The sequence below is a fragment of the Notolepis coatsorum genome (assembly GCF_963971535.1).
Source record: "Notolepis coatsorum genome assembly, chromosome: 1".
NCBI lineage: Eukaryota > Metazoa > Chordata > Actinopteri > Aulopiformes > Paralepididae > Notolepis > Notolepis coatsorum.
Window position 1 is genome coordinate 200,730,368 of NC_140165.1, and position 25,642 is coordinate 200,756,009.

A 25,642-nucleotide genomic window follows, 5' to 3' on the forward strand; every position below is an offset into this window, starting at 1 on the left:
TAATGGGTCGGCTGTGCTCGGCGTCAATATGATGAGGCGGTGGTGAGTTGAAAGTGTGTGTGTGTGTGTGTGTGTGTGTGTGTGTGTGTGTGTGTGTGTGTGTGTGTGTGTGTGTGTGTGTGTGTGTGTGTGTGTGTGTGTGTGTGTGTGTGTGTGTGTGTGTGTGTGTGTGTGTGTGTGTGTGTGTGTGTGTGTGTGTGTGTGTGTCACACGTGTCCGTTCTAATGTTTACAAACAATGAACCTTTAAATGTAAATGAGATGCGCTCTGCTCACGAGGTCAAGTTTGTAACATGAGACGCACATGAGGTCTTACATCACCCGTTCTTTAGCCTACAAGAAAACCCTGCAATCGCGTTTTTGATTGTGCTCTGATATTTTACTATTTCGCATTTGATTTGACCAAATATGTGGAGGCATATTCCCTGCAACAGGTTCAAAGATAACTTCACATTTATTGGCAATTCGTTTCCTTATATCGCTTCCTCCAGGGTTCCAACTTGTGTTGACAAAATGCAACCCTGCTCAGCTACGGAGAATCAGCGCTCTCTCTCTAGACTAGAAAGGTGCACTCAGTAGAGCACAGATGTCCGCCAGGGCGGCAGCCACACATAATAATAATAATAATAGATTGGATTTGTAATGCACTTTTTATTCACTGGGATCCCAAAGTTCTACACTAAAACAGTTAAAAAAAATAGAAATAAAATAGTTATTAGTAAAACAAATAAAATAAAATACAGAATAAAAATAAGATAAAAATAGAACATAGTTAATTAAAAACATAATATAAACAGACAATTTAAAAACAAGCGCAATAAAATTAAAATAAAAAGCTAACAGTCAAAGGCCTTTTTGAACAGGTAGGTTTTCAGGCCTGCCTTCTCTCTCTATCTATCTATCTACCTCTCTCTCTCTCTGTTCAATGATTTAAAGTGGCCAAACGTTACAATATAAATACTAATTGGATTTTTGGCTGGTAAAAAATCTGCCCGGCTGGTAGTTTTTAAAATCTACCAGCCAAATGGCTGGTAAGTTAAAAAGTTAAGTTTTTTCCCTGTCTGCATCCCCTTAACAATTGTATGTATTGAGCTGTACTGTACTGTACCCATTCTGCAATCTGTTAATAAAGTTTTCAATCAATCAATCAATGCTGTGTTTACTAGCTTTCAGCACGGCAGTTTAGGCTATGTATAGCTTATTATTAGGCTTTTCAATTTATTTTCTATTCTTGCGAATAGCATTGTGGACATTTTCTAATACTTGTATAAAGGAACTGTAGTCACGAGAGCTAGCATAGCTCGTCCAACGAATGTTGACATCAATGGCATGACTACAGTACTGATAGGAGCTACTGTAGCACGTAACGTTAGTTATCACAACCATCGGCAATCGCAGTGAGGATCTTTATTGATTAACGTTAGCTAGCTAGCTTTAACTAGAATTATAGTTCGCTAGCTATATAAGCTAACGTTAGCCGAGTTTATTCTATGCAAAATGTGCTAGCTAGCTAACGTTAATCAATAAAGATCCTTACTGCGATTGCCGATGGTTGTGATAACTAACGTTACGTGCTACAGTAGCTCCTATCAGTACTGTAGTCATGCCATTGATGCCAACATTCGTTGGACGAGCTATGCTAGCTCTCGTGACTAGTTTGTTGTTCTTCATTCCAGAAGGTTGCTTCCGGTAAACTAGCGCAACGTCACCACTGACAGCAGCGCTGTGCTCCAATAGGAAGGCATTCGCATGCATAAATGAATAAATAAAAAAATAAAAGAATAGTTTTTTTCCAAACGCAGTATAGTATCATTTCGAACACTCGAGTACCGCGGTACTATACTAATACCGGTATACCGTGAAACCCTAGTGAGCAGAGACTTGTTATTTGCCTGAGCTTCACAAAAAAGATGGAATACAACAAAACGCATTACTTGCAGCAAGAGTATTTCATGCAAGCAAGAAAGCACCTCGAATATGACAAAGCATTTCTTTCAACCCTCCATGCACCGTTTTCAATGTGTTGAGGTCCAGTCATATCCCTAGATAGACCACTGCACTTCCACGTTACATTGGGCTCATGGAGGAGAGAGCGGGTGGAGAAAATTAATGAATGTGGATGAGAGCCTTGACATTAAGTGGTTGTAGCTACAGCTGTGGGGATGCTGGAGACATGATCCAATAGACTTTTATACGCCCGAGTCCCCTGAACACGGAGAGACTAATCCCAAGTCGATCGGCACTTTCTCGGCCAAGCTATAGTCACTTTTGCACACCTACTCCTGAACTCTGCATGCGCAGATTGATAAACCTAGATCTCTGGACAATCCAGAGAGACTCCCGTGGGCAATCAGTAGGGGTGTAACGATGCATCGATTAATCGAAATGTATCGATTCTAGGGGTGGGAATCACCAGAGGCCTCACGATACGATACTTGAGTCACAATACTAAATATATTGCGATATGCTGAGTATTGCGATATTAATTTTGCGATATATTGTGATTTATTACCTTTTTTCAACTGCAAAGTAAAACTGTCAACATGTTTTATCTAATAAAGTTCAGTCTGTTCATCTCACTTCAATAATTTTTATTGCAGAACATGGTATTTATACCATATAATATATATATATATATATATATATATATATATATATATATATATATATATATATATATATATATATAACAAGCAGACAGATGTAAACACTGTAATCCATCTGTGTTGCATGTACCTGACAAACTGAACTGTTTGTATTACAGTCATATTCCAACTTAACTGAATGCACACGTGCGTGTGTGTGGACTACTGTACTATTACAGGTATTGAAATGAACAATGCAACTTCCTTATACAACAACAAAATACAAATAACAAAATAAAATAAATAAGTTACCCTTCAGCAACTGGGGGGTTTGAAATTAAATTACTGTTAAATTGAAATTATATAAAACATGTACTTTATTTAACAGATTGCAGAATGGGTACAATACAGTACGGCTCAATACACACAATTGTTAAGGGGATGCAGACCAGAGAAAGATGTTTGTCTTGTTTACATCAGGGTCCCCCATTTTAAATTCATAGTGAACATTGCTGCGATTGAGTAGTAGTACCTACTTACTGGTCACGGGAGGCTTCAATAACGTTTGAATGATAATCCATTTTGTGAATACATTTGTTGAAACAACTTTGTTGGCCGACGGCTCCTGCTACCTTAACGGGGGGGGGGGGGGTTCATTTGTATTTGCATAATAAAATATCGATACTTGGCATCCTTGTATCGATACAGTATCGCCACGCAAAGTATCGCGATACTACTACGTATCAATTTTTTCCCCCACCCATAATCGATTCTAATGTGACGATTCAACGGCATCGATTTTTATATGTTAGAATCTATTATAAATGTTATAATTGAACATTTGTGTGTTCAAAATGTTTTGGGGAATTAACTGATACAAGATGTATCGAAAATTAATCGAATCGAATCGTGGTCAAATTAAGAGATTTCATGATGCATTGAATCGTTGCCTGAATAATCGTAATCGAAATTAATCGTTGTGAGGTTGCATCGTTACACCCCTAGCAATCAGAGTTCGGGAGTAGGTGTGGAAAAGTGACTATAGCTCGGCCGAGAAAGTGCAGATACATTTTGGGATTGGTCTCTCCGTGTTCACTGTTCAGGAGACTCAAGCGTATAAAGTCCAGGGGTGCATTCGTGCACACACGCGGTTACATGGCGTGTTATTAGTAGGTCACTCAGGGCAGAAGTGCGCGCAATGATAAGTACCCGGCCGTTGTAGAAAGCTACCCGGCCGGTGGCCGGCACTTCTCACCTAGACTTTGCATAATAATAGGAACCTACGAGAAGGTGGGGGGGCTACTTGATCTCCATTGTTATGCATAATAATCATCTGTTCTGTGCGCAACTGCGGGAACATGTATGCGCGGGAGCGCGCGTGCACGTGGCGTGTAACCAGTTCCCATATTACGACTGCACCACTGATAAAGTCTATTGGATCGTGTCTCCAGCACCCCCACAGCTACAACCACTTAATGTCAAGGCTCTCATCCACATTCATAAATCTTCTCCCCCCGCTCTCTCTCCCACTATTTCAGAATATCGGAAGTGTTCCGGTGGTCTATACAGTTAGCGGTAGCAACATTAGCACTTCACACTCGATGTATGTCCTGTGCTGGCACAGCACTCGCGCAGTGTGGAGAGGTCTGGCTATGCGAGACACTTGAGTGTAACAACAATACTGACAGCTGAAATTGTTTCCGTTATATTCGAGGTACCGATAAATGGAACGATAATCTAGATGCAAGTTCACAGAGCACCCTAACCACCTACAGTTCATCCCCAGACACCCCCTATTAAAGAAAACTCCTTTCGCTTTAGCTGTGAGGGGGAAGATAAGTGCAGAAAGAGTGGATGAATGTCACTGAGCAGTGATTTATGGTGAACGGATTACGTCCCTTGGCAACAGCACTGAACCTCCCCAAACAAACTGAAGCAAGGGGCTAAACACTACAGGGTTCCATTCAGCCAGACTAAATAAAGCAGGTGTGAAAGCGCCCTCAGAGGGAATGTCTGGGGTCCACAAATGACATACACATCACATGAAACAGGTGAGGCCTCCCTACCCTGCCACAGGTAAGGACTAGTCCAGTCCACCACTGTGATTAGTCCTGTGAGTTATGTGACCACATGTCATTTCCCTTCCATTTTAAATGGAAAGGAAAAGGTGTGGCCAGAGGATGGTAACTTTGGACTTGGACATGTCCTGTAATAGAGACTTAGAGGCAAGGGGCTCGTTTTGGCTGGAGTTAAGGACACTTTCTGCAACAGGTAAACCACAGGAGATCCTCCTACTCCTCTGAGATTCTTATGTGCATGTGTGTTTTCAGATGGTGCAGACCTTGGCATGTAACGGGGCCAACTCAATATGGGAACACAGTCTCCTGGACCCTGCTCAGGTGCAGAGTGGCCGCAGGAAACCCAACCCCCAGGACAAAGTCCAGTAAGGAAACATTCTTCTGCCTATTCAACTCTGTTCAACATATTGACTTCTCACTGCTCATGGAGGTTTTTTAAGAGGTGTATTGTGGATTGGAAAAAGTCAGGTAATTCTTCATATCATAAGGTAATGAAAAGTCAGGTAATTCTTTCTGTACATAGGTGAGACGGAGGTGGATATGGTTAAAACTAGGGATGTCCGATATTGGCATTAAAATGTAATATCGGAAATTATCGTTTTTTTTTTTTTTTTTTTTTAATGATTTTTCTTACATTTATTTAACCTTTATTTACCCAGGCAAGCAAGTAAGAACAAATTCTTATTTTATTTATTGTGAAAAGTATGCATAATGTTGTGTTTTTGGGTGGGGGAAACCCCGCATATATCGGTATCGGTTGATATCGGTATCGGTAGGCCTGCCGCGATAAGCAATAAATCGATTAATTGCTGCGATAATTAAAATGAATGCAATGATTTTGACGGGCGCGATTAATTGCTATTTGCGCGTTTGTTTTAATGAGGCGGAACCAGTGCCCCTCAGTCACTGTCCGTGTTGGGAGGCGGGCCGCTGACGTTACTAGAGTACAGCACGGGAGCTCCGTGGGGCAACGCCACATAGACATTTCTCAATAGTGTTGCTCCTTTTAACCAAGTAGCATTATTTGTAGTGTAACGTTAGCTATTTTTAGACCCAAGTAGTTACTCGCTACTGCCCGGAGAAACTGGACTGCTAAATAAAGATTAAAGATCTAGCGTTCGTTGATGCTCATTCAATGCTAACAACATTAGCTACAAACGAAATACAACGTATAGCATAGCTACAAGTACAACACAGAATAACGTTAATACAATTACATGCATCATTGTTTACAATTAACGGGTGGGGCTAGTCAAAGGACTGGACACGGGGACAAGTTAAACATGAATTAATTTATTATAACACTCCGGTAGTTTCGAGTCGTGCTGCAGTGCTTACGCACCACAGCTATTATATTATATACTGCTTTGACGCTTCCTCATCATCGTTGATTGCCTGTAGTAGCTGCATCTAACGTTAGTAGCTAACGTTAAAACTAACCTAAAGTTAGTTGTTCACCAACAATTTGTTTTATCATTAGCCCAAGTTGTCGGCTCATAGTTTCTGCTTAGGATAATCACAAAATACTTCCGGTCCGGTCGGTGGGCTTCAAAATAAAAGTCTAAACACCGGAAAAGACGGAGCGGTGGGCTTCAAAATAAAAGTTTGGGGAAATAAATTTCAAAAAAAAAATTCTCTAACCGGTCGCAATAATATCGCTTATCGCGATATTTTCGGGGGCAATTAATCGCCCAGCAAAATGTGTTATCGTGGCAGGCCTAGGTATCGGAAATTAAGAGTTGGACAATATCGGTATATCGGATATCGGTAAAAAAGCCAATATCGAACATCCCTAGTTAAAAGTTTAAAACCTTTAAATTCCTCTGTACCCACATCAGCGAGGACCTCACCTGGGCTCACAACACCCAACAGATAATAAAAAAATCCCACCAACGACTGTACTTCCTAAGAAGGCTGAGAACATTTGGCATGCCACCCAAAATTCTCAGCAACTTCTATAGAAGTACGGTTGAGTGTCCTTACCAGCTCAATCACGGTCTGGTATGGAAACTGCACTGCTAAGGAGAGGAAGGCACTCCAGCGAGTGATTAAAACTGCTCAGTACATCTCTGGAGCAGCCTTCCCCTCACTACAGGACATTTACTCTACCAGGGCCACCAGGAAAGCACATAACATAATTAAGGACAGTACACACCCCCAACACAGACTCTTCAACCTCCTGCCATATAGGCGAGTCAATATATGGTTTAACCCCAAAAAAATTTATACAAAAGGTTTTTCAATGGATTCTGGTAGTATTGGGCGTGCTAAATAACATACTAAAAGTCGACCAAAATCGACCCCTCCGAAAGCCGTCATTTCCAAGATGGCGTCCCAGATGGCGCCGGGGCGATTAAAATGGCTATATCTCAAATTAAGAAAATGGTGCAAAGGATTTCTCAACTGATTCTGGTACCTCTGGGCATGCTCACTAACATACTAAAAATCTAGGAAAATACACCTTCCAGAAAGGCTTCATTTTCAAGATGGCGTCCAAAATTGCGGCTGGCCAAGCTTAAAATGGCTATATATATGTCAATATAAAAATTATATAAATGATTTTGTCATTTGATTCTGGTACCCCAAGTACCCCTAGACATACTTAGGAACATACTAAAGTTTTAGGGAAATACACCTTCCGAAGAGGCTTAATTTTCAAAATGGTGTCCAAAATGACGACTGGGAGCTTAGAATGCCTGTATCTCAAATGGGAAAACATTTCTAAAGGATTTATAAACGGATTCTGTCACCTCTATACATTAATAACGAGCAAAATATCTAGCTAAATATATCTGCTAGGAATGCATCATTTGCATCATCAAAATGGCTGCCTGTAGCTTATTTTGGCTAAAATTAAAATTGGTTATTATATTCAACCTAGAAAGCTGGCTTTGGTGTTGAACACAAAATAAATGACCCACTTATTGTGGTCTTTAGGCCTACTCATCATCATCTTCAGGATCCTCTGGGAGAAACTTGTTATGTGGATTGTCACATTCATGAAGTTGACATGGTCCACAGACAGTAGTACAAGGTAGTCCATATTTTCTGCATGAGCAGCGAAGTGTCTTGCAGGCAGTGGTACAGTTACAATGAATGACCTTCAAGAGACTGTCTGGAGCAGCATTCACTGTTGACATGAGTGGGACAAATCTATTGTCCTGCAGGTTCCAGCCCCAGTCTAGAGCATCTATACCATCATCTGTTCCCATCCAGACCATGACCTGGTAGTATGCTCTACGACAGTGGAATTTGGTAGCAGATTCAGTTGGTGGTAGACGTTCAGGCGTTACCGTTGATGAAGCTGAGACAACCTTCTTGCTGAAAATGTTATATCTCATTTTTGCAAGCGAATCTGTGCACTTTCCACCAAAAAAGACAGCCATTGCTTGGCACCCAAGGTCATCGATCACATCTGTTGTCTGGTTTGGTACAGTGAATGCATTGGCACAAGCCTGAAGGACAGGATCCCCTTTTACAAGTTTTTGGAATGCTGTCTTTTTGCCAACTCCGAAGATCCGGGAAGTTGTGTCACAGCCAGTCACAGCATGGATGAACAGCAACTGAGAACACACATCCTGTCCGAGTACTTCTTTCAAATGGTTTATGGCGTGCACTTTAAAACTGCCATCAGCTTTCGACTTGTCTGATCTGAAATAAAGGCCCTTGCTATCTCTCTGTGCATAGTAAAGAAGTAAGACGAGGAGATCAGTATCTTCTCCAATCAGCGTTGTGGTGTGAAGAAGAGATGATCCCACTGCGGCCCTTACTATGTCTACATCAGCATCTCCAAGTGAATTGACCACAGTGCAATCCCGTTCTTTCAGTTCATCACTTATCATGTGGATCAGTTTCTGTTTATTCAGATCTCTTGACAGGAACTCCTCCTTCTTACCTGAGAACTCTGTCTCAGCAGTGAAGTTGACAATGGGATGAATATTGTTTCCTCTTCTTTGATGTGTGTTGTCTTTAATGGATGGCCCATCCTCATAGCCATCAAACACAATGGTTGTAGCTGAGCCATAATGTTGGATGGTGAAGTCTGCATATGACTGTGCAATTTTACCATAGCTTTGTCCGTGCTTCCATTGTATTCGGTGAAGGAGTGAACCACCATCAAGAACATAATGCTCCGTTTCTGGTACAGAATCTAGTTGTGGTTTATCAGCTTTGCGGAAGACGTTTCCGGCTTCAAAGAGGGCAGGAGGGAAAGGACTGAGTTCGTAACGCATAACCTCCTCCAATGACAGCTCTCCAGTTTGGGAGACAATAAGGAAACGTTGAAAAAGAAGTGCAGAATCAATGATTCGATCAGGAGCAACCTTGATAGACGATTTTTGTCCAAGGGTTATGGCTTTATCCTTTCTACTAAATGAAAATGTGAATGCCGGCTGTCCGATCATTTTGTGCATGATGTTGCGTCCAACAGAGTCATAATCATGCACGTTCACTCCATCCTCAGCGACAACACCTGTAACAACATTCCTTAAAGAAGAGTCTGGAGAGAAAGGTGAACATATAGCAAGTTTTGAAGTGATCTTCTCCAGGTCAGCAGCATCCCTTTTCATCCTTGCCTCTGTTGAATCCTTGTGCTGTTCTGATGTTGTGTATGTCTGGTTTGAGAACTCCTGCATTGCGGTGTTATACTCTGATGTTATGCCCTTTGACATTGTCCAAAGGGATCTCTGATTGTCGGTCATTCCACTTCCATGTGTCATCCCTCCTGTAGTCTTCAATGACCTCATCAATGTTGTTTCGATTACAAGATCTGAGCTGAGGCCTGCCCATGATTGGCTGCTGCGACGGATAACAATGAAAACCCTTTTCAAATTGTCTGAAGACATCTGGGTGGTTGATGTGAAGCTGACTCATCTCTTGGACATAAAAGTGTGCCGGCATGCATTCAGAAACAGCGAGTAGGTGCAAAAGCCAGGAACCTGTGCGATCTGCTGTTATCAGTGACCTAGCAACTTCTAACATGTGTTGGTAATTTAGCCACAACTGACTAGTTTTGGATCTAGCACACAGTTCCATCTTCCTTTTTCCCAGCTCTTCATTTATTGTAATGAGGGTCTCTGATGTGAACACTGTTTCCAATGGCATTTCACCCTTAACTATTGAGGTATACATTGCTTCAGACTGTTCAACCATTGCTGCAAATTCATGACTATCATCTACCATTTCTGATATTATCATGCGGTTAAGACATTTGTCAACCAGAAGATGGCCACGGAATGCTCTCTGAACTGATTTGCCTGTCATCATATGGGCTACTGAGTTCTCCCCATAGACTACCCCTAGAATGTCCTTAAGTCCTGTACCGTCCATCAGTGTACCAATTGCTCCTAGCAAATTCATAAATGTGTGAAATCCTCCTAGGAGCAGGACAAAGGACTTGAGGTGACTGCACTGTGGTGAATATAGGATTATCTCTGCTGCTTTCCAATATAGGGGTTGGTCAAATGTAACTACTGGGGCAAGGTGGTGTTTGGATACCAGACCACAAATGAACTCCAGTGTTGACAGAATGCATGTTTTGTCTCCGGAGTACATGTCTATCATTGGTAAGTATCTCACTGAAGACTGCCCTGGATGTTCATCTCCCTTATGAATAATGTGCATCATCCCCTGCCAACCAGGTGCAGGCTGTTTGAAATTGAACGATAACTCCCAAAGCAGATCAACCATCTTGTTACATTCTGCGAGTCTTGGAAGTTCTTTAAATGTGGTGTCTCTGCAAAAGTGTTTGGCAAAGTGATAATCTATTATCACAACTTTTGACCTCTGCACAAGATTCAGTTAATTAATTCTGAACCTCGGAATCCTTTGGTCTGTCTTCTGTCCTGGTGTCAAGGCAGCTATCATGCCCATCCCATGAAATGTCCCTTTCCCATCAATTGTTAGAATATTATGATCTACATTGTCTGCAGCAAATAAGACGGTTGTGTTCAACACATCAATATCCTTACCAAGCATGTTTGGTGCAGTACAATTTGCAGCATTCATTTCAAACCTCTGCAGTTCAGAATAGGAAGAGCAGAATCCCATCTTATTCAGCATATCTACAATGAACCGAGACGGGTTTAAGTGGTGCATTTGCACTGCTAGGCCAATTTGCAAAGGGGCAAGGACAGCTCGTGGTCGGACTGCCTGTATGATTGCGTGGCCAATACTAGCAATTTTCTGCTCTGTCTCTTTACAGACAAACAAAGCTTTTAACACAATGTGGAGTGATTGTGGAATATAATCAAGGGCATTCTGTAGTTTTAGTGTCTCTGTAGTCGGGTACTCATTAACAGGTGGAACATTAGTCATGTCACTTTTTATGAGTTTTGCAGCTGTTTCAAGTAAGTGTCTTTTCTCAGACTCTTCATCACTGTTTTGTTTTGTGTTGTTATAGTAGGATCTGAGTGTCTGATGTTTTCTCTCTTATTGTAACGATACAATCCAAGCCATCTCCTTCTGCAATAAATATGCTATTTGCATATCGTTGCATTTTAGTAAGCTATTTGTATTTGTATAGTCATTTTAAGCTCCTGGGCGCCAGTTTGGACGCCATCTTGAAAATGATGCCTTTCCGGAAGGTGTATTTTCCTAGATTTTTAGTATGTTCACAAGCATGTCTAGAGGTACCAGAATCAAGTGAAAAATCATAGTTATATATTTTTTTCTATTGAGATATATAGCCATTTTAAGCTTGGTCTGCCGCCATTTTTAGATGCCATCTTGAAAATTAAGCCTTTCTGGAAGGTGTATTTTCCTAGATTTTTAGTGTTAGTGAACATGCCCAGAGGTACCAGAATCAGTTGAGAAATCCTTTGCACCATATTCTCAATTTGAGATATAGCCATTTTAATATCTCCACTGCCATCTGGGACGCCATCTTGGAAATGGCGGCTTTCGGGGGGGTCGATTTTGGTCGACTTTTAGTATGTTATTTAGCACGCCCAATACTATCGGAATCCATCGAAAAACCTTTTGTATCAATTTTTTTTTGCTTTTTTTTGGCTTTTTTTCATAGATTGACTCGCCTAATAAGGCAGGCGATATAGGAGTCTGAAAGCCAGAATTACGAGACTGACGAGCAGTTTCTACCCACAGGCCATCAGGCTCATGAATGCCAGCTCCTCCACCTAGCCCCCCCCCCCCCACACGCGTGTAGCTTATTCCCAGCGGAAGAGTGCGTCGCGTGCTTCCGCGTTTTCTCTGATTGGCCATGACGCCCATGTGACCGCGGCAGCGCGAGAGAGCGGCAGCGCGAGAGAGCTGCAGCGCGGAAATAGGCTGTCTATTGCCTCGCGCTGCAGCGCGGAAATAGGCTGTCTATTGCCATTCTCTAAGACAAACTCTAACCTTAACCAGCTCCTTAACAGCGCCTAAACTTAACCCTTCTAACCTTAACCAACTCCGAAACAATGCCTAACCTTAACCATAACCATGCCTAACCTTAACCTTAACCATAACCAACTCCGAAAGAATATTGCCATTCTCTAAGACAAACTCTAACCTTAACCAGCTCCTTAACAGCGCCTAAACTTAACCCTTCTAACCTTAACCAACTCCGAAACAATGCCTAACCTTAACCATAACCAACTCCGAAACAATGCTTAAAGTTAACATGCCTAAACTTAACCGGCGAAAGAATGCACGTTAAAAAAAAATTGAAGGGATTCGAACTTGTCACCAACGGACCGCAGGATCCACAGCAAGGCAGCGCTGCCAGTTGAGCTAAGCGTCGAATGAAAAACATCGGGGATTACGGCTACATAATGCTGCAAGCTCTGCCGCGGGGCGTGTCGCAGCCAATCGGGGAAAACGCGGAAGCACTCGGCAGCACTCTTCCGCTGGGAATAAGCTATAGGCCCCCCACACACCTTGGCAGACACTCTGACCTGGTTATTGCTGTGAACACACTGTCACCCTTCCCCCGAACTATGAATCACTAAAGACACTTTTTAACTGCTGCTGTGACCCACTGTCACCTCCATTTATATGTAAATACTGATCGGAACGTGCAATGTTACTCACTGTGCCTTGTATATATTATATTTATCTATTTTTACCTTATTTTCTAGCACTCGCTTGTATTTAAATATGTTTAAGTTAAGTATTGTGTGATTTTGTGTGAAGGGCGGACTAGCAAAGTAAGATTTTCATTCTATGGCAAACTGTCTGTTTAACTGTGCATATGACTCAGGGCTGTACGCTAAGCTTTTTCACTAGGGGCACAGGTGCCCCTAAATGAGAAATGTAGGGGCACAGAATATTTTTTAGTCGCAATTTTTTTAATAACAATTTTACCATTATAATGCAAACAAATATGGTCATTACTGTGGTCCTTTTATTTAACATTTAAGTGCTTTTGTTTTCAGGTTTGTATCTTTTATAATGAACCAACAGAGTGTGTAAATCACTAATAGAACAAAAACAACAAACTGTGTGTGTGTGCGCGCTTGTAGTGCTCCTTGAATGAGATCATCACAACACACACACACAGTCACACACCATTGCATTAATCAGGAGGACAAGAAACTCTGCATACCTTTGTTACACAATGAAAAGTGATTTATAAATAAAATGAATTATTATTATTGTAAATAACCCCATGAAAGGTTTATTATTTTTATGGGTAATTACCTGCTTCATATTTGTGGTGTTACTGGTTTCAGGGTGTGCCTAAAGTGATCAATGTGTTGGACCGTTTATAGAGATCTAGGCCAATTAATGTTTATGTATATCCGGGACTTTTTTTTATAAGAATTGAGAGGCCTACTACGGTATTTGTATATGTGACCTTTAGTTTTAAAACCATGTTGCGACGCAACCTTGTTTAAGTTTGCGCTTTTGACAGTGAAATGTTCAGTTCAACTTAGCTCGAAGGAAAGACTCTAATCAAAAAGGTTTAATTGACCCGTATGAGGCTCTTACGGTAGGACTTTGATTGTTTATAGAAGAGGAATGTAATACTATGCAAAACGAGAAATAAACAGTGATTTTACCAGCAGTAAGTTGCAAGCCACTTTCATATGGGGAACCGTGACAATTATTAGTATTATCTTATTTGCATAATTATTGTCTCATTATTAGATAGATAGATAGGTTGATACTTTATTGATCCCCGGAGGGACATTTAAGTAGACAGTATTTAAGTATTGAAAAACATCCTAATAGTGGGCTACTCACCTAATGCATGGCTGACATTTGTTAGAAGTGTCCCCGTCCCCGTCAATCATCACTGCCAGATCCGACTTAATTTAATCGGCTATGGTCTCTTATCATCTCTCCACATCGGACGTGGTTGTCATAAGATGGACTGATATCCGCTCCGTTCTTCTTGCAGAGCAAAATTAGCGGCTTAAACTTATTGAAAGGAAGTTCTTTGGCGATGCAATAGGCCACATTCATTTTCATCTTAATGTAGTTTCGTTTCGATAGTTTGCTAGGAATTAGGGGATTTGGTGTTGGATGTATGAACTCTACGCAGACAGGGACAATGGTATTTAATCGCACAATAGACTACACTACCAAGTAGAATAGCGTGGCCCAGATTCACTTCACACGCAAATATTTTTTTCACACAGGCTATCGCACGGGGGCTACGTAGTAAATTCATTCATCGCAGACAGATTTTTTCATAGCACTGCGACATTATGTCGCACTGTACAGCCCTGGCTAATGTTTTACTATTTTTTTATCCAATTTGTATGAATAAATTTATGAGTGAAATGCGAATGAAGGGTTGAAATCACTACTCGCAAGGTTGCCCCCAAATATTATTTTTCACTCGCACGGGCCATATATAGGGGCAATTTGCGATAACCTCGTCGCACAGTACAGCCCTGTGACTATAAACAATCTTGAATCTTGAATAAATCATTCACTAGGGATGGTTCAATATTAATATTAGGGATGGGACAATAAGCACTAGTGATGGGACAATATTCACTAGGGATGGTTCAATATTATCTAGGAATGGTTACATTTTCACTAGGAATGGACAATATTCACTAGGGAATGGATGGTTCAATATTCTCTAGGAATGGTTCAATATTCACTAGGGATGCACTATATTCACTAGGGATGGTTCAATATTCATTATGGATGCACTATATTCACTAGGGATGGTTCAATATTCACCAGGGATGCACTATATTCACTAGGGATGGTTCAATATTCACCAGGGATGCACTATATTCACTAGGGATGGTTCAATATTCACCAGGGATGCACTATATTCACTAGGGATGGTTCAATATTCACTAGGAATTAGGGTTGGGTACCTTCACATTTGAACCTGTGAATCGACACCGGTACCCTTTTTCTGTACTTTAGTCTCTAAAAATGTAATCTACCTACCTCAGTTGTAAAAAAGAAAAAATCCAAACTTCATATAATTTATTATCATTATTATTTATTTAGAACAATTTGTTGATATATACAGTATATAATATTGCAGCGAGCGTTGTCTGCATCTAGCTTTGTAAAGTGCAACAGCACTTGCGACCGTTTTCGGCTTGCCATTGCCTCGACTGCTTTGTTGTTGAATCAAGTCAAATTCTAGGTAAGCGTGTATTGTGCGTGTGAACGTGCGGCACACTTCATAGGTTTCGTTTCGCGGTAAACGAAACGTTGACGTCATCGGACTTAAAAAAAAAATTTGCACCGGTGGATCTCACGTGAATCGGTACTCTGTAGTACCGATGTGATTTGGTCGGTACTCTTAACACATTCCCGGCTAATCACGTAAAAACGAGTATACTCCGTTATTGCCCTCCATGCGTTGTGCGCCAGAAACGAGTTAACTCGTTTTTGGGATCAAGATAAAAAAAATTCGCCATGGCATTCATAATTCATCCAGCCTCCCTCCGCTGCTGCAGCTGGACCCTGTCTGATATTGCAACGCCTCAATACCGCCGCCTGGTGGATGTTGGGTGAGTTACACTCCAAGCCAAACCGGAAGTGGCGCTCGGTACATCGAGGAAATTCCTCCGGCAGTAATATCTTGTAGCGTGGATCTAGATACACACCAGGGTTTCCGTTAGAAAAAATTGTTGCCGGCCTCAGTGTCCGGTAGATTTCAATCTACCGGTCAAATGAGAGAAATTCTGGTCAGAGTTTATTGACCTTAAAAACAATTGATAGGCAAAAGAATGACAACAAAACAAAAGAATGACATCATCAAGGCATGTAGATTTATAATATGTTTACTTAAAACTAGGCTACTTTTGCGTATAAAGCCATTATATTCCAAATAAAATAAGTCCCGAGACTCCATGCTGCTGCCGACTTTAAATCAAATAGGTGTCTGTGGGCAGTCGCCCGACAATAATAAACAGCAGTCTGTTATAATTACATTTTTATGAGCTAACGAATTCCGTTATATTTGACATTTGTATTAATTATATCAAGCGAAGAACTGAGAAATTTGGCAGAGAGAGACGGCAACATTATCGTGGGTTTGCGTGACGACTCTCTCTCTCTCCACCTCCCAACGACTTATTTGCGAGAGTATGTCGATGCAGAGCAGCAGATTCAGCTGTTATTGGCTCTTTTCTGGCTCTATCTGGGGACCGCACAGCAGCGCCCCCCACCCAACATTGAATTGCCAATGGCTGAATTGGAGTACTGCAATGGCCGCTGTAATGGCCGCTGCTGCTCCGGCTCTGCAGCTACACATGCACTCGCAAAACCCAGCACTAAACTCTCGCTGACAACATTATTATACCTGCTTGGTGAAGCAACGATGAAACAAATGTAATGATTGTTTCGTTCATCGCATAGGCTATTAAATTTTAGCCTATTTTAATACAATTCAAATAATCAAATTGTGCTTAGACTCAGGGAATTATTTTCACCGGACATTAAGACCGGAGAGATTAAATATGTCGGACTTCAACAGATTTTGCCGGTCAAATACCGGTAATTACCGGCTAACGGAAACGCTGATACACACTTGAGTGCATTGGGATCGCTTTCGAAACGCAATAATCAATATGATTTAGGCGTTTATTGCGTCATACAAACGGGAAATTGATCTAGCAGATCAACGTCAAATAATTGGAATATTTTTCCTCCAGTCTCATCGGCGAACGGTAAGAGGAATCTAACGTTATTTTCAGCCCGATTGTTTATTCATTTCACGGCAATCCATCTGATCAACGTATCAACCCATAGTAAAGAAAAGACGCTACTGACAATCAAGGAATTATAAACAACCCCCCCCCCCCCCTTTCCTTCACGCATGATGAAGCATAATGTATACCGATCATATACATTTGAATTTTTTAATATAGCGTGTATTAGGAAAGAAACGCCAATCGATCTATCATATGCGTCAGGGCGGCGGGCCTATAACTTGCGTTTTAGGAATTACTGCAGAAAACCTTAAAAACATACTTATATTCACGACGGTATTAACACGACAATGTATGAATGAAAAAATATAACGTTCCCACATCCGGAACGATAGATACCCGATGTTGAATGGGCCATAGTAATGTCGATATAGCTATAATATTTAAAAAGTTATAGCCCTGCAAAGAAGGTAAACATCTCCATAGGGTTACAGCACTGGCAGACTGGGCCCAAGGATGGGTACAATGCATGGCGGACAATGTGTTAAAGGGCCAATCACGTATATATACGTGATAAGCTTGTTTTTGCTTTTATTGCATTTTAATAACCTACTCAATGTCACGGAGCGGCACTGCAGATATACCCTAGTCTTGGGATTCGGAAAAGTGCATTACCGGCCAAATCCTGGTAGTGGCACTGTCTCGAGAATCGTGTACTTCTTGTTTTCAGACCGGATGTTATTTTTTTTCATTCAGGCCTAGTTTTTCTGTTAGCCTGAAGCGAGGGCTTCAGCCGATCGCCTGGAATACTTTTTGCGACGCGGAATTCAGTATGCAGTAAAGGAATATAGCATCAGCCAATGGACATATCGATCTACCAGATGGTGATCAATAACTGGGAAATCCTTTTTGGGATCCAACCGGCCACAGGTAAGAACGATTTCACATAGATTTCATGCTGATCAGGCCTTGTTACCATAGCCAACCAGCCGATCAGTGAATGAGGCTACAATAACGAATGCCGTTATTGGTAATCAATAATCAGAAACGATGTCCCCCCCCCCCCCCCCTTTCATGCATTCATGGTGGAACATGATGCAGATCATATGCATTTTGATTTTTAACTCTAGCTTGTGTATGGCCGAAACGGCAATCGATTTAACGTTATTAGCTTAGCGCCTTATAACTAGCCTTGCAGGAATGACCCCAGACCAATCCCATATAACGCTCATATTCATCACGCTATAAAATGGGAACGTATTGATGACATTTTTTTTTCTTTAAGGCATATTGAAGGGAAGATTTATAGTGTCAATTGACAATGAGAATGGACACATAGCAATCATTTTTAATATAGATTTAGCTCTACAAACACCCTCACGCATAGTTAAACCTTGTTATGAGAAGCTGGCCTTATAGAGTGGGGCCCGTCTAATCCCCGTTGCCGTCAATGTGTTAAAGGTACCTGATTCGGTACCCATCCCTACTAGGAATGGGACAATATTAATTAGGAATGGGACAATATTAATTAGGAATGGGACAATATTCACTAGGATGGGACAATATTCACGTAGGGTTGGGTCAGGTTCAGTTTTTCCGGTCCAGTGTACAAGCTTAAACTGGTAAACGTTCTGGCATATTAAGAAGTAGCCTACATCAACAATCTGTGCCAATGATGCCAAATCCAACTTGTATTGCATTCAGGGTTTTCGCTAGAAACGTTTGGTGCCAAGATCTTTATGTTCGGGACAAATGGGAGAAATCCCGGGCAAATATTATTTGTGTTTATTGAGCTTATTGCAATAACATTTATACCTGATGCTTATTGCATTTGTAATCATTAACGTTACATTACCTCCACTCTGTCTGCACTGCAGCAGCTCTCTCCATTCATGGAACGGCAAATTTCTTGAGAAAAAAAGTTATTTGGTCCATGTAGCACAAGCTAGCCTCAACTTGTGTCTGTCCTTATCAATAGTCTACGAACGCTACGTGATCATGTTGTTGGTGCAATTTGGAAATGCACAAACACAAACCATTGTTTTTATCTTTTAGCTATATTCCAACACAACAAACTTTTCGTGGTTATGTTAATCCTCTCCAGTCTAATGCTTCCAGCTTCCAGTCTGTTGTTTGTTTTCCTGTCGCTCACACACACACACACACACCTCACAGGATTTCAAAGCAAAATGTCTGTTTCAATGGCAAAAACAAGCGCTTTTAGTGGACATAATGTTACTTGGTAACCAAATAAATATAAGAGGACATTATTTTAACAGGACATTATGACCAGAGAGATGTAATAGTAATCAAAGCTGACATAACAATTGGGCTCAGTTGTCCTGATAATGGTGTTGCTACACTCATTGTGGGTTCACTTAGCAGCTGACAAAAAAAACTAATAACTAGTAAGCGCCTGAGTCACAAGCGACACCTAGTGGTATAATTGTGTATTACCGTTCCGGGCTGGTCTTTGGCTTAATATCAAACCGGTTTGAATAATTTTTACATCGGCCCAACCTTAGTAGGATGGGACACTTGGGAATGGATGGGTCTCATTTGAGTTTCAAACATATTGCAGTTTGCAGCTTTGCAGTTGGAGCGTTTGCAGTGTTGGATCTGCAACCATAGTCTGTGAAGTGTCTGTGTGTTGCTTTCAACATTAAAAAAACTGGAAGGAACTTATCTTTCAATCATTGAAGTCATGGAAAAGTAACCAGATAAATGGAAATGTGAAAAGCACAACACATTTTGTATTGTATTGTTTGCATTAAAATCTGAATGAGGTCCCGCAGGGGGGTCCCTAGCATTATATTTCTTCCTACAGATTATTGTGTGATATTAAAGGCCCCATCCACTCAAAAATGAGTTTTCTCTACAGGTAACTCCTCTTGGAGGCATGACTTTGACTAAACAGACTTGTCATCAAAGCTTCTCTGTACTTCCTCAAAATCTGAGCCACCTGTGTGTCCTGTCATGGTTGCTGTTGACCAGCTGGCCACACTGGTCATCCAGGACATGCTAACTGCTAACATAAACTGCTAATATGAAACTCGTATGAAAGTATATTATAAGTTGATACATCTAGTGATCTATGTACGAAAACAATTATGTTTTTGAGAGAATCTCTTTATTATATATAATATTGTGTGAGCTAAGAAGTGTTGTGTTTGGGTGAAACAAAATGTTGGTGAACCGTGTATGTGGAAAAAGAGAAAGTTAACCGGCTTGGGGGAAGATGTCACAGGAAGACGTGAGGGGGGAAGGGCTTCATAGATCCTTACATTCTCAATGAGTGATGCTGCTAAGACATTTTCAGTAGATTATTGAACATCTTTGATGGAAAAACTATACCAAACAAATAGGGATGCTCGATATTGGCTTTTTTACCGATACCAATATTCCGATATTGTCAAACTCTTAATTTCCGATACCGATATCAACCGATATCAACCGATATCGATATATGCAGGGTTTCCCCGTCCAAAAAACGTAATAATTTCAGGTAACTAATAATTTCACTTGATATATATATAACAAATATTGTTATTGTTTTTTTTTGTTTTTAAACCGATACCGATATTTTCCGATATCACATTTTACTGCCGATATCGGCCGATAATATCGGTCGGCCGATAATATCGGACATCCCTACAAACAAATAGTTATTCAATATTCAACCTTTTTAAAGTGTTAGAAACAGTGGGGAGGGGATCTTTAAATTGTCCTCAATCCTCATCCCTGCATAAAACCTCACCTGATGTCAACCAAACCTCTAGAAACAATGGAAAACCCTTTGCACCAAAAATACACACATAGACTGTTAATTTTCTTCCCATCCACATTCACTTTTTCCCCCAGAAAGGTATTGACTTTTTCATGCAATTACCAGAGGCACACTAGTGATGCATATATTTTCGTTTTTGCTCAGGTTTTTCCCCATGGCTTGTCCTGCTGTTGTGCTTCAAAAAGAGACTTCCCCAGCTTTATAGACTGTCTTCTTCAGCGCAGCCTCTCATTCTCCCCCTACTGAAAGGGAATCTTCAAGATTCTTTACAAGCCTATGCTATTGATCACTAACGGAGCCTCTTCTTCAGCCATGCAACGTCTTCACACACACACCAGTTCTGGTTTCTTAGAAATTGGCACCACCAGCCTCTTGATAGAATTTGTCAGCAATGATTGTGCAAATCAATGGTCTATAAAATGATTATTCTCTAAAACCATTCTGTTACTCATTCTTACTATTATTAAAGCTGTGAAAGTGCATGCAGTGGCTTACAAGCAATTCTAATGTAATGGTTTCATACCCCATTGTCTTGCATGAGCACTGCTACCAAATGGTAAAAAGAGACTGGTTTTAATTTCTCAAACAACAACAACAACAACATGAAACTACTTTAATATCCTCAGTAGGTGATTGGTTGGTGATCAGTCGGACAGGCTTATACAAATCCTCATTTCTCCTTTACAAGAGAGTGAGCCGTATCCTGTGCCTTGTACAGATGAGCAGAGTAAAGACGGACAGGAACTAGCTGAGACATAATTGTGATGGCATACTGTAGCATGAGCTTTGGCTTGAAACTAAACGTAATATCTGACATGGTGCCAACTGAACGCCTCCAATACCCCTTCAGACACACAGCTGTGGGTAATGTGGGTATGCCACCAAAGATGGCAAACGGCATTCCTAGCAACGCATAGCAACCGTCTTCTATGTAATACCCACTTCCCGAGCCCTATTCCACAAATTATTTCATGGTCAAATATACTGTAACTCTCTCTCTATCTCTCTATCTCTCTATCTCTCTATCTCTCTATCTCTCTATCTCTCTCTCTCTCTCTCTCTCTCTCTCTCTCTCTCTCTCTCTCTCTATCTCTCTATCTCTCTATCTCTCTCTATCTCTCTCTCTCTCTTTTTCTCTCTCTCTTTTTCTCTCTTTCTCTTTCTTTCTTTCTTTTCATTCCTCTATTCAGCCCCACCAAGTCAGAATTCATCAGAGCCAAGTACCAGATGCTGGCCTTCGTCCACAAGCTACCCTGTCGCGACGATGACGGCGTCACCACCAAGGACCTTAGCAAGGTGAGAGGTCACCAGTTAATGGTGTACACTACAGGGGGTCGAGGGGCTCATTAGCATACACGTACAATGTTCTACTCAGACACTCATGTAAGCACAAACACTGTTTTATTGTACAGAATAGAGAGTGGGTGGGTCTCGAGGCATCAACCCCCCCCCCCCCCCCACACACACACACAGTGGAGGTCCCCCAGCAGGAGACGACCTTAATGACCAGGATGCACTAATGATCTCTACTGCTGTGAAACTCCACTAGGCTAATTAGGGATTCTCTCTGCCCCCCCCCCCCCCCTCGCTCTCTTTCTCTCTCTCTTTCTCTCTCTCTCTTTCACCCTCTTTCTCTCTCCTCTCTCCTCTGTCTGTCTGTCTCTCTCTCTCTCTCTCTCTCTCTCTCTCTCTCTCTCTTTCTCTCTCTTTCTCTCTCCTCTGTCTTTCTCTCTCTCTCTCTCTCTCTCTCTCTCTCTCTCTCTCTCTCGCTCTCTCTCTCTCGCTCTCTCTCTCTCTCTCTCTCTCTCTCTCTCTCTCTCTCTCTCTCACAGCAACTCCACTCCAGTGTGCGGACGGGGAGTCTGGAGACGTGTCTAAGGCTTCTGTCCCTCGGAGCGCAGGCCAACTTCTTCCACCCGGTCAGTAGAGTAGATGGACTCTCTACTCTAGCTCACTTGAATTAGCCTGACAGACCTGTTACTCTCCTCCTGCTGTTACTCTTGTCCTGACTTAAGCTCCTCTTTGTGTGTGTGCGTGAGAGTGAGTGTGTGTGCATTTGCATGCATGAGCTCCTGTGTTTGTGTGTATGTGTGCGCTTCTGTGTGTTTTCCCTCTGTGTATCATTTGTATCTTAATCCTATATGTGGATGTGTTTGTTTGTTTGTGTTGTCCTCTGTATGTGTGTCTGTGCCTCTGAACTATGTCTGTGTGTATGTGACCACTCCACCATGTGTTCTTATGTGTATTCATCTGTGTGTGTGTGTGTGTGTGTGTATGTGTGATGTGGTGTGTGTGTGTGTGTGTGTGTGTGTGTTGTGTCCTCCCTCTTTGGTTCAAATAACAAACTCAGCAAGACCGATGGCTTCTCAGTTACAGTGGGTGACAATATTGTCACAAGGAAAGAATATATTACCTACCTGGGTTCCATCCTAGAGGCAAATCTTTCCTGTGACAAAATGGCATCCAATGTGTAAGGGACCAAGCAGCCAGACAAGGAGGACACAGTGGTTTTGGCAAAAAATAAGGGTTTTATTTTACCCATTTCAAAAACATAATTTAAATATAACATAAATGGTCCAAAAAATACAGCAGGACAAAACAGACCTGAACAGAACAGAAGACCATGACAACTAAGAACTCAAAACTATATATAGGCCCTGGCCAGATACATTAATCTAAGTGGGCTAATTGATAATTAATATTTTACTAAATAATATCTTACACTTCTAATTAATCTAATAAACAATAAACACACAACACACAACACAACTACCAAACTGCACAACTAATAATCTTAATTAATAAGGAAATACATATAAGGAAACTAAATTACAATACAATAAACCCCCCCGACATCTCCCGCGACATGGTTTGGTCCACCACCCCAATCCGGCCATTTAGGACCGATTAGTCGCAGCTGCTCTGTTTGCCCAGAGTGGGGATGGCTGGCTGCAGAGTTGGAGAAAACAAACCATGAACAACATACATGCACTTAACCATGTAAGTCAAATAATAAAGAATGGATATGATATCAGTACGCAAGTCTATGTGTCGTGTGTCATTATGTGAAATAGAAATTGTGTATGTGTATCATGAATGTAAACGTGTACAAATATTAACTAACTAAACAAACAATACGGTTAACATGTGCGGGTGCGGTGCACAGACGTATCCGCCACATACTCCCCCTCCTCTGGAAGCTTGCTGGCACAGCGGGACAGGTAGTCAGCAGTCACATTGTCCTTTGCCCGGGATGTGGAGGACACGGAATCTGTAGGGCTGCAGGTCGAGATACCAGCGAGTGATCCGGCTGTTGGAATCTCTCATCCTCTCCATCCATGTACCGTCCACCTTGTGGTCAGTCTCCAGAATGAACTCGCGTCCCAGAAGATAGTACTTCAGAGAGGAAATGGCCCATTTGACTGCCAGACACTCCTTCTCGATGGTGGAGTACCTCGTCTCTCTGGGAAACAGCTTCCTACTGATGAAAACCACGGGGTGTCAGTCATCAGGCGGGCCCTGCAGAAGGACGGCCCCTATACCCCGATCTGAGGCATCAGTCTGTAGAAAGAAAGTCTTAGTGAAATCTGGGCAACACAATACAGGGTCACTCCTTAGAGCTTGCTGAAGGTCTTTAAAGGCCAAAACAGCCTTTTCCGTCCACCTCAACGGGTTGGGACAGTTCTGGCTGAGCATGTCAGTGAGGAGGGCAGCCCTGGCAGAGTAGTTGGGCACAAATCTATGGTACCAACCTGACATGCCCAAAAACGACCTCAACTGCTTCCTGGTTTGTGGCAGGGGACACTGCTGAATGGCTTGGACCTTGTGGACCTGAGGCCGGCAGACCCCGTTCCCGATGACATATCCCAGGTACTCGGTCTCGACTCTGGCGAATGCACATTTGGAGGGGTTGATGGTGAGGCCAGCCTCCTTGAGACACTGAAAGACTCTCTTCAGGTGTCCCATGTGATCTGTCCAGGTGTTGCTATAAACAACAATGTCATCCAGATAGGCTGAGGCAAACTCTGACAATCCACTGATGACCCCATCCATGAGCCGCTGGAAGGTGGCCGGCGCACCATGCAATCCAAAGGGCATCACTGTAAAGTGGAACAGGCCCCACTGTGTCCGGAAAGCAGTAAGCTCATGTGACTTGTGGGAAAGGGGAACCTGCCAATATCCTTTACATAGATCAATGGTGGTCAAATATTTGGCTTGACCCAGACGGTCAATCAGGTCATCGATACGGGGTGTTGGGTAGGAATAAAATTGACACTGAATTCAAATAACGAAAGTCAATACAGAACCTGATCGATGCATCCTTTTTCGGTACAAGAACAATGGGATTGCACCACTCACTTCGGGACTGCTCGATGATGCCAAGGGACAGCATGAGGTCAATCTCCTTCTTGAGGGACTCTAGCAAGCGTTCAGGAATGCGATAACTCATGCGTTTAACAACAACATTGTCCTTCAGCACAATCTCATGTTCTACTACCTGTGTACGGCCAGGGTTCTCCTGGACCACCTCTGGATCACATACAGCTTGTACCTGAGCCTGTCGTTCTGGCGACAGATGGTGTAGATCCAGGACATGCGAGGTAGGCTCCGGTAAGTACTGCTCTCCAGCATCATCCTCCTCTACCCTCCGGATCAGCAGCACTGGTAGACTGTCTGGTGGCTTTGGTCGGGGGACCCACTCTCTCAGTAGGTTGACATGTAGGTTCTTGGTAGAACGGCCACGACCTGGGGTGGAGATTTTGTAAGTGGTGGAACCAAGTTTCTTGATTACCTTTAAGGGCCCTTGCCATTTTGCCAGCAGCTTGTTTTCTTCAGTAGGTAGCATGACCACCACTTCCTGGCCTGTTTCAAAGCTCCTCTCCCCGGCAGACCGATCATACAAGGTCTTTTGCCGTCGCTGGGCCACCACCATACTCTCCTGGGCCAGAGCAGACATCCTTGTCAGCTTCTCCCGCATCTGAATCACATAAGAGACAACATCACAGGGTTCGTTTACCTCCTGGTCCCTCTGCCAGACATCCTTCAGGAGTGAAAGCGGCCCCCTTACCTCATGTCCATACATCAACTCAAAAGGTGAATAGCTGGTAGAGGCCTGTGG

General features: G+C 42.1%; 1 protein-coding gene across 1 annotated transcript in view; it reads left to right on the top strand.

Annotated features, from left to right (window-relative positions):
• git1 (G protein-coupled receptor kinase interacting ArfGAP 1) overlaps positions 1-25,642 on the top strand; it is an 88,459-nt gene that overhangs the window by 18,265 nt on the left and 44,552 nt on the right. Inside the window, exons 3-5 of the mRNA XM_084319472.1 lie at positions 4,915-5,027; positions 21,714-21,819; positions 22,356-22,442. Of these exons, the coding sequence (XP_084175598.1) occupies positions 4,915-5,027; positions 21,714-21,819; positions 22,356-22,442 (306 nt within the window). The remainder of the gene's footprint in view (positions 1-4,914; positions 5,028-21,713; positions 21,820-22,355; positions 22,443-25,642) is intronic.